Here is a 10,240-nt window from a genome sequence, read left to right as displayed (position 1 = left end):
GGAGACCCTCCAGGAATCTGTCACATCTTCACCTGGTCCTACAATCCAACTGATATTTTGCTCTTTTGCATTATTATTGGCCCTCATTATAAATTAGGCACGGTACGTTTATTTTATTAATAGCAAGGGTTACAGGAAAATCAGGAACAAATGAAAATAAATACATTAAATCTAATCGTTACAGAAAAAGAAATGAATATAGAAATGTACATTTGAAACATAGAAATAGTAAAAATATGATAAAATGAAATAAAAATAATCTACGTTCTTTATAGGAAAGCTGCAGTTATAAACTGATTAAAAAAGAAAAGTATTTCTGCACATTTTAAGGCAAGTCTTCCGTCAACTTGTTTAATTCTGGTGCTTGCAATACTGACCAACGGGATGACCTGAGGTGTCAAGATGGTTGACATCACCAGCAATTGAAATGTTTTTAGGTCAAAGACTGTTCAGTTATTTATAGAAAAAAAAAAAGATTTTAAAATCATTACATTTAAAAACAGGGAGGCACTGCTGTGATATAATCAATGTAGCTGGTTTGGGTCAATACTCTGGCAGCAACATTTTGGATGAGCAGCAGCTTCATGATTTTTAACATCACCAATACAATGATCTAACCTTTTTTCTTTTTTATATATAAAAAAAAGCATCTGTTTGTGTCCTGTTTAAACCTTTTATTCTGGCAATGTTTTTTCTAAGATGTTTACACAGTGATTAATAAACAGACTATGTGAATGTTAAAATTTAGATGTCATAATGCCACTGAAGTTTCAGGTATGAGTCCTGATTTCTAATCTTGTATTTTTGATACAACAAAAAAAGACTTCAGTATTTTACGGATTAAGCTGAAAGAAACTCTGACCCGTCCACTCATCAACATTCTAACTGGTCAGTAGAAATATACAGGTCCTTCTCAAAAAATTAGCATATTGTGATAAAGTTCATTATTTTCTATAATGTCATGATGAAAATTTAACATTCATATATTTTAGATTCATTGCACACTAACTGAAATATTTCAGGTCTTTTATTGTCTTAATACGGATGATTTTGGCATACAGCTCATGAAAACCCCAAATTCCTATCTCACAAAATTAGCATATCATTAAAAGGGTCTCTAAACGAGCTATGAACCTAATCATCTGAATCAACGAGTTAACTCTAAACACCTGCAAAAGATTCCTGAGGCCTTTAAAACTCCCAGCCTGGTTCATCACTCAAAACCCCAATCATGGGTAAGACTGCCGACCCGACTGCTGTCCAGAAGGCCACTATTGACACCCTCAAGCAAGAGGGTAAGACACAGAAAGACATTTCTGAACGAATAGGCTGTTCCCAGAGTGCTGTATCAAGGCACCTCAGTGGGAAGTCTGTGGGAAGGAAAACGTGTGGCAGAAAACGCTGCACAACGAGAAGAGGTGACCGGACCCTGAGGAAGATTGTGGAGAAGGGCCGATTCCAGACCTTGGGGCACCTGCGGAAGCAGTGGACTGAGTCTGGAGTAGAAACATCCAGAGCCACCGTGCACAGGCGTGTGCAGGAAATGGGCTACAGGTGCCGCATTCCCCAGACCTGGGCTACAGAGAAGCAACACTGGACTGTTGCTCAGTGGTCCAAAGTACTTTTTTCGGATGAAAGCAAATTCTGCATGTCATTCGGAAATCAAGGTGCCAGAGTCTGGAGGAAGACTGGGGAGAAGGAAATGCCAAAATGCCAGAAGTCCAGTGTCAAGTACCCACAGTCAGTGATGGTCTGGGGTGCCGTGTCAGCTGCTGGTGTTGGTCCACTGTGTTTTATCAAGGGCAGGGTCAATGCAGCTAGCTATCAGGAGATTTTGGAGCACTTCATGCTTCCATCTGCTGAAAAGCTTTATGGAGATGAAGATTTCATTTTTCAGCACGACCTGGCACCTGCTCACAGTGCCAAAACCACTGGTAAATGGTTTACTGACCATGGTATCACTGTGCTCAATTGGCCTGCCAACTCTCCTGACCTGAACCCCATAGAGAATCTGTGGGATATTGTGAAGAGAACGTTGAGAGACTCAAGACCCAACACTCTGGATGAGCTAAAGGCCGCTATCGAAGCATCCTGGGCCTCCATAAGACCTCAGCAGTACCACAGGCTGATTGCCTCCATGCCACGCCGCATTGAAGCAGTCATTTCTGCCAAAGGATTCCCGACCAAGTATTGAGTGCATAACTGTACATGATTATTTGAAGGTTGACGTTTTTTGTATTAAAAACACTTCTTTTATTGGTCGGATGAAATATGCTAATTTTGTGAGATAGGAATTTTGGGTTTTCATGAGCTGTATGCCAAAATCATCCATATTAAGACAATAAAAGACCTGAAATATTTCAGTTAGTGTGCAATGAATCTAAAATATATGAATGTTAAATTTTCATCATGACATTATAGAAAATAATGAACTTTATCACAATATGCTAATTTTTTGAGAAGGACCTGTAAAGTTGTCATCCATAGATCTGTTAAGATATTGGAATATGGCATAATTTGAACTAAAGCACAGTATTAAAGTATCCAATAAAATTGGTACGAGAATGAAACTGAGGAACCTTCATGTGATATTTTGTTATTCAGATTTATAATAGCCAAATAATACAAAATAGTTCTGTTGTGCCAACTAAGCACAGAACCAATCTTAAACATTTACCCTGTCAGGATGTAATGATCAAGTTTCACCAACTAAGATCCAGTAATAACAAGAAGTTAGAGTAGAATAAATCACATTTATTCCACCAGTTTAAAGTTCATGAAGCACAAAGAAGTCTTTGTAGTCAGAAGTCACCAGCAAAGTATTCTGGGAAAAAACCGATGAAAACCGAGCACAAGGCACACATGGCATAATGTCAACATTGTGGTCTAAGAGTGCAGGTCATGGACCATAGTTGAAGGGGGTCTTTATTACATATTTCCAAACAAATTTTAGTATAAAGGACTAAATATAATACATCTTAATTGCGGTAACTCTAGTTTAGACCCTTATTAATGATGGTTGAAGACATACAATCATCTCCAAACTATTGCAGTAATAGAATCATCTTATCGGACCAGCTTTGGATAAAACATTTCAAAGATACTTATCCGGTTCCATGCGACACGAAAAAGATAAAATACTGCAGTTGCTCCTTCACTGAATACAACAACCATTGGGAAGTAGAAATACATCTTTATTAACTTAAGTCATTTCTGAGCCGTGGAGCTTTCCTTACAATGCCAATGAAAACTAATGAAAACTAATGACAGAGCATACACTTTAATTTTCAATAGGTACATCCTAATTCATACAAGATGGCAATATTTGAGAAAAAACAACCCAACCAAAGTGAAAGAATGAAACCATCAGGGAGCCTTTTGTTTGAGATTACAAATAAACCTTCCAGCACAACAACATCACAGTTTTCTTTATGCTAAAATGTTGCTTTCCACACATGCATTGCTCCCATTCTGTGACATAGCTGCAATTCAAATTAACTGCACTAGTGATCTTTCTCAAAGTACTATATATTTAGATCATCGAAGATGGAGTAATTCTCCCCTCAACTTCCATACACAAGAGTGGACCCTATAAATGTATTCACAGACCTCTCACTCTATCCCCCACCATGCTGCAAACAGCAGGGCCCAGTCCAGTGGCAGTTTAAGAAAGAGTGGGAGGAATGCAAGTGAAGATGCAAGAACCATCAGCTGAATCTTCATGCCAGCCCCTCCATGGCCCATGTCACAGCTGGGGAAAGTGGGAGTAGGATGCTATCACTGAGGCAGCTGCAGCAACGTGCCCTGTCCTGACGGCAGGTAAGTGACATTGCGGGAGCGTGAGAGCTGAAAGGCGATATCTTCTGCGGCCTCCAGCTTACGAAGCTCCACCAAACCATCACCGGCATCCATCAGGGAGTTGGCAATGAGCAAGGCGGCCTGAGAATCTCCCTCTGCTGAAATGATGGTAGCCTGCTTCTGTTGCTCGGCCTAATAAAACATACAAAAAAATTTCAACTTAGACTGCGAAGTTTCCCCAAAAAGAATGCACACTAAGGTTGCTGAAGGAGTGTTGGGATTATTACCTTTTCTACAACAAAACGGGCTCTCTCAGCCTCCTGCTGGGCCACCTGCTTCATCTCAACAGCCTCTGTGAATTCCTTACCAAAGGTCAAGTGTGTCTAAAAAAAAACATAGATAGCAAATTTATTCAAGTTAACACCAAAAATCACATTGACATTGTTGAGCATTTTATAAGCAGCTTCCTACCAGTGATACGTCATCCAAGATGAGCCCGAAGGTGGAAGCCCTTTCCGTAAGGTCCTCACTGACCTGCCGAGACACAAGTTCTCTCTGAGTGATGAGCTCCCCTGCATCAAACCGAGCCTGTAAAGAAAAATATGTTTGACTGGTTTATTATTCCCATAGCAACAAGAGAAAAAATAATAATTTGCTTGCTGATACTCACGACAACAGCCTTTAAGACCTCTGTGGTGATGGACGGTAGCACCCTCTCATCGTAATCTTCACCAATACTGGTGAAGATACGGGGCAGCTGGGTCGTCACCGGCCGGAAGAGGATACGCAGTGTGATGTTAACATTCTGCAGATCTGCAGAGTAAGTGATTCAAAAGTGATTTATATAAAATACAACTTAACCCTCTGGGAAGATAATTTTCATGAGTGCAATAGCTTTTCCTTCTTGCTATGGCTTGTATAGATGGAATAGATAAAAAATTACAGCCTGCCAGTTTCCAGTTTTTGTATGTTTGCTCTCAACCCTCCCGTAGTAACAGGAGATAGCTGTCCTTACTAATTGTGGTTTTTCTGAAAGGTTAAACGGTTGCAGATCCATTCCACTCTCACCATATACTTGTTCAGGATGGACTGCTGCAACGTAAGTAACTTGTGAAAATCTTCCTTAGGTAATTTTTTAACCAATCCTCGACTGCACTGTATCATAATTAGGATTGAACTGGAAGGCATATAACTGAAATTAAATCTATCTATCTATCTATCTATCTATCTATCTATCTATCTATCTATCTATCTATCTATCTATCTATCTATCTATCTATCTATCTATCTATCTATCTATCTATCTATCTATCTATCTATCTATCTATCTATCTATCTATCTATCTATCTATCTATCTATCTATCTATCTATCTATCTATCTATCTATCTATCTATCAATCTATCTATCTATCTATCATCTATCTATCTATTTGATTTTACATTTCTGGGTATGATTCTACTCTGTCCAGTAAAGTGCATTGAGATTACATTTGTAGTGAATTGATGCTATATTATTAAACTGAATTAAACTGATTTAGATTAACGTACCTTTGCTGCCAGTGATGACAGGCACATTGCGTGGACGGGATCGACAATCAAAGATGATGGGCTTCTGAACCCAAGGAATGAGGAAGTGAGTGCCTTCACCAACGACTACATCTTGTACACCACGGAATCTGTCAAATATTACAGCCTGATGCCCTGCATCAACTGTAAAAAAGAAATATAATCAACTAATGAACATTATATATGTAAACTATGTCTCATATTTTAAAAAAATTTGCTGTCATTTCCTGCTTCCTTACCAACCAATGATCACTATTTTTCACTCACAGTAACTATAAATAAAAAAGGTCAGAAACTGATTATTTCAAGATAATAAAAACAAATGCAGACATCTAAAGTGCAACCAACTTTTTAAATAAAGGAGTACTTTTACCGATTACTAGTATGCACTTCTGTAATTACTGCCAGTTTCTTATTTTAAATGTGCATCATGCAGACTACCATTCCTCACTGGTTGGCTCTAAAACACTGATCTCCTGTAAAATTAATATTGCAGTTTCAGTCGTCAATTCTTAGCCGGGTTTCGTACCCGCTTGACAGACAATGATTTAAAGATTTAAAGACATTATTTTTAGAAATCTGCTTATATGGTTAAGCAACTATAATACATGAGATCTTTCAGTTATTTGGATATGATCAGACATAAAAAATACAGGTCCTTCTCAAAATATTAGCATATTGTGATAAAGTTCATTATTTTCCATAATGTCATGATGAAAATTTAACATTCATATATTTTAGATTCATTGCACACTAACTGAAATATTTCAGGTCTTTTATTGTCTTAATACGGATGATTTTGGCATACAGCTCATGAAAACCCAAAATTCCTATCTCACAAAATTAGCATATCATTAAAAGGGTCTATAAACGAGCTATGAACCTAATCATCTGAATCAACGAGTTAACTCTAAACACCTGCAAAAGATTCCTGAGGCCTTTAAAACTCCCAGCCTGGTTCATCACTCAAAACCCCAATCATGGGTAAGACTGCCGACCTGACTGCTGTCCAGAAGGCCACTATTGACACCCTCAAGCAAGAGGGTAAGACACAGAAAGAAATTTCTGAACAAATAGGCTGTTCCCAGAGTGCTGTATCAAGGCACCTCAGTGGGAAGTCTGTGGGAAGGAAAAAGTGTGGCAGAAAACGCTGCACAACGAGAAGAGGTGACCGGACCCTGAGGAAGATTGTGGAGAAGGGCCGATTCCAGACCTTGGGGGACCTGCGGAAGCAGTGGACTGAGTCTGGAGTAGAAACATCCAGAGCCACCGTGCACAGGCGTGTGCAGGAAATGGGCTACAGGTGCCGCATTCCCCAGACCTGGGCTACAGAGAAGCAGCACTGGACTGTTGCTCAGTGGTCCAAAGTACTTTTTTCGGATGAAAGCAAATTCTGCATGTCATTTGGAAATCAAGGTGCCAGAGTCTGGAGGAAGACTGGGGAGAAGGAAATGCCAAAATGCCAGAAGTCCAGTGTCAAGTACCCACAGTCAGTGATGGTCTGGGGTGCTGTGTCAGCTGCTGGTGTTGGTCCACTGTGTTTTATCAAGGGCAGGGTCAATGCAGCTAGCTATCAGGAGATTTTGGAGCACTTCATGCTTCCATCTGCTGAAAAACTTTATGGAGATGAAGATTTCATTTTTCAGCACGACCTGGCACCTGCTCACAGTGCCAAAACCACTGGTAAATGGTTTACTGACCATGGTATCACTGTGCTCAATTGGCCTGCCAACTCTCCTGACCTGAACCCCATAGAGAATCTGTGGGATATTGTGAAGAGAACGTTGAGAGACTCAAGACCCAACACTCTGGATGAGCTAAAGGCCGCTATCGAAGCATCCTGGGCCTCCATAAGACCTCAGCAGTGCCACAGGCTGATTGCCTCCATGCCACGCCGCATTGAAGCAGTCATTTCTGCAAAAGGATTCCCGACCAAGTATTGAGTGCATAACTGTACATGATTATTTGAAGGTTGACGTTTTTTGTATTAAAAACACTTTTCTTTTATTGGTCGGATGAAATATGCTAATTTTGTGAGATAGGAATTTTGGGTTTTCATGAGCTGTATGCCACAATCATCCGTATTAAGACAATAAAAGACCTGAAATATTTCAGTTAGTGTGCAATGAATCTAAAATATATGAATGTTAAATTTTCATCATTACATTATAGAAAATAATGAACTTTATCACAATATGCTAATTTTTTTGAGAAGGACCTGTAAGAGTCTTATTACTCTTGGGATGGTAGTCAGTTTGAAGGTCTACTGAAGATTTAACTAGTTAAAGTTTCAAATTTGTTCAAGCTTTTATACTGTTTCCTAGGATTTAAAGACCTTTTAACACGATACAAGAGAAAGTGCCGGAGCAACCCGAAATTTCCTATGGCTGTATTGATTATAGAGCAATGAAACCTTTCCTCCTGCCCCCTACCCCACCTGTTGCTGTGCACTGCCAGTCCGCTGACTGACTACCACAATTTTTAAGGCAGCACTGTTTAAAACATTGCTGCTTAATACAAACTAGCTACTTTAGCAGATAGCCCACCTAATCATCCTGCTAATATTGCCTGTTAATACTTGTGTTATTGCAAAAAGGTACATAATTATGTGCAATAAAGGAATGGAAAACTACTACTAAATTTAACAGGGTTTTATTCTATATTTCTTGAATAAATCAAAATAAATGATTTGATAACAGCAATAATTAGTGATTATTGATGTGGTAGTAGAGATAATTAATGTTTTAAATAAAATCATATCATGTGATTATGATCATGTGTACATCTTAGCAACCATGAAGTGATACTATTTTTTCTCAAGGTTATATCAAGACAATCTTGTTACAGCCAACACTCACTCAAGTGAACTAGCCCAAATTGGATTAATAGATATATTTTTTAATCTTCATAGTTTATTAAAAAATAAATAATCTCCAATGTCAATGCGTGGGTAGGAAATTGGCATACAAACTTGGTGAAGGTGCGGACTGACAGCGGGGCCTTTCAAAAAAATTAAAAATAAAACAAACAAGCTATACAATGTCTGGGCAATCTAGAACTTTGGGCTCGTTTCTGTTACCACAGTGCATTACTATTAAAACTTTTATTTAAATGTGTCTGATATTTGCGTTGTCTATATATAAAGACTGCTCATCCACAGCACTCACCATTAAAGAGGGCGGAGTTCACAACACCTCCACCGATGGCGAGGGCGAGCCCCAACTTTCCAATGGACTCAAACAGCTTGGCCATGTCAGCAACAACCTGCAGGTGAAATAAAGGACAGCTTCGTGACACACCTGCTACTTCACTCATAAAGCTCGCAATGTAAACCAATTAAGTATTTGTTGAAATCCTTAAAAGCCACCTTTAATCCCTTCTCCGTAGGACAAACAGATAGTGGCCTTGATTGTCCCAACCAAGGCTGTAGGGTAAAGCTAATTTAGCTTACTATTGGCTAGATTTAACTTAGCAGCTAGCAGTACATTTGAGGGAACTAGCCAATTCAACTACCTAGCCTTCGCAAAGTATATAAGGTTGTAATAAATACAATGCACTGTTTGAAATATATCAATAATATTTGTGCGGTTTAAATCTTAGCAGCTAGCGGTTAGCTTTCGCCGATGGAGGTAGTGGAAACTCGTGCTCGCCTTACTCAACCCCCGGCTGATAAAAACAATGGTTTGATTACGCAGTTAATGAAATAAAAATGTCATTATGGGGTAATTATGACTGCTACATTAACGTTTAACCTAACAATTATGCATTTTCTCTGTACCTTTCACAATATGCGTCATAACTCACCTCACTCTGCTCCAATGACTGTGACCTCCACCGGACACGACGTACAACACATGAAATATTTCACTCACTGCGCTTGCGCGCTGGATGTCGCAACCCGCCTTCTGATTGGATAAAACCTGCACAGCTCTATGCTTCGTTGAAAACATTTAATGTGCTGCTCAATACCGCCGCCTAGTTGTTTCAGGGTTAGGGATTAAATTTCCCCTTCATTTCACATATAAAATAAAATAAAATAAAATAATTAGATTTTATTGTAAAGCAAAGGTAAACAACAAAACCAGATACTATTTCCCTCACATAGACAGAGATGCTCCATTTACTCCTTTAGCCCCAGCACTATCCTCAGCAGAATCCTCTTGTCTGCCAAGCTGCAGCTGTACTGCACTCTGCAGGTTGCATAAGTTGCAAGGTAAAGCTTTTGACGTGAAATAGCTAACTAAAAATATTAAACTAAACTTGTAAGACACAGATGTTTTACAAACAATACTTAACATCATAAACAAACAAATAATCTTAACAATTAAAATTCAATTCAGAAGTACTTTATTAAGGGGAATTAAATGTTGTAACTCATACAGGTTTCTTCAAAGAGCTGTTGTAGATGCTGTTGGCTGTGGACAGGGAGGATCTCTTGTAGCAGTCTGTCTTACAGCAGATCTGAAGAAGATTCTGACTGAAGACACTCTGTTATTGTACAACAGTCTCATCAAGAGGATGCTCAGGGTTCTCCATACTGTTCTTAATTTTTTGAAGAATCCTTCTTTGCACAATAATCTCCAGCGGTTCCAGAGGAGAACCCAGAACAGAGCCAGCCTTCTTTATTAGCTTGTTGAGATATATACGTCATACTTTTCTGTTCATGTAAAACTGATACAGGTGGAATCAACCCACTATGGGCTGATGGCTGTATGCTCATTGCCTCAGTCACTGATATCATAGAAAGCAATCTGGGAAAATGTGGTTGTGGTTTCATGAATATAAATAATTTTTGTGGCCCGTAGTCACTTTCAATTTGATTTTGGCCCATGTGGCAAAATTCTGGACACCACTGGTCTAGGCTAATTCTGTGCA

The 10,240-nt window shown here is 39.0% G+C and overlaps 1 protein-coding gene and 1 long non-coding RNA gene across 2 annotated transcripts; one reads left to right on the top strand and one right to left on the bottom strand.

Moving 5' to 3' along the window:
* The first annotated feature begins 132 nt into the window (after window positions 1-132).
* LOC124863902 lies at window positions 133-3,806 on the top strand. Its single transcript, XR_007037212.1, has 2 exons — window positions 133-906; window positions 2,475-3,806. It is a non-coding gene; the product is annotated as an uncharacterized LOC124863902 (long non-coding RNA).
* On the bottom strand, window positions 2,734-9,228 carry LOC124863901 (prohibitin 1). Its single transcript, XM_047358456.1, has 7 exons — window positions 9,170-9,228; window positions 8,533-8,629; window positions 5,348-5,509; window positions 4,469-4,611; window positions 4,270-4,386; window positions 4,086-4,181; window positions 2,734-3,990 (listed from the first exon to the last, which is right to left on the bottom strand). Exons 2-7 carry the CDS (start codon window positions 8,615-8,617, stop codon window positions 3,778-3,780), a joined length of 816 nt encoding a protein of 271 aa, XP_047214412.1. The 5' UTR covers window positions 8,618-8,629; window positions 9,170-9,228; the 3' UTR covers window positions 2,734-3,777.
* Between the last annotated feature and the right edge of the window lie 1,012 nt (window positions 9,229-10,240).

The sequence above is a fragment of the Girardinichthys multiradiatus genome, chromosome Y (assembly GCF_021462225.1).
Source record: "Girardinichthys multiradiatus isolate DD_20200921_A chromosome Y, DD_fGirMul_XY1, whole genome shotgun sequence".
NCBI lineage: Eukaryota > Metazoa > Chordata > Actinopteri > Cyprinodontiformes > Goodeidae > Girardinichthys > Girardinichthys multiradiatus.
This window is presented reverse-complemented; position numbering and strand designations above follow the sequence as displayed.

Coding starts and splice junctions, on each gene's coding strand:
- LOC124863901 (XM_047358456.1), bottom strand. CDS start 8,617: ATGGCCAAGCTGTTTGAGTCCATTGGAAAGTTGGGGCTCGCCCTCGCC. Junction 4,387..4,468: donor AGGTCTTAAAGGCTGTTGTC/GTGAGTATCAGC, acceptor TTTTCTTTACAG/GCTCGGTTTGATGCAGGGGA. Junction 3,991..4,085: donor CCCGTTTTGTTGTAGAAAAG/GTAATAATCCCA, acceptor ATGTTTTATTAG/GCCGAGCAACAGAAGCAGGC.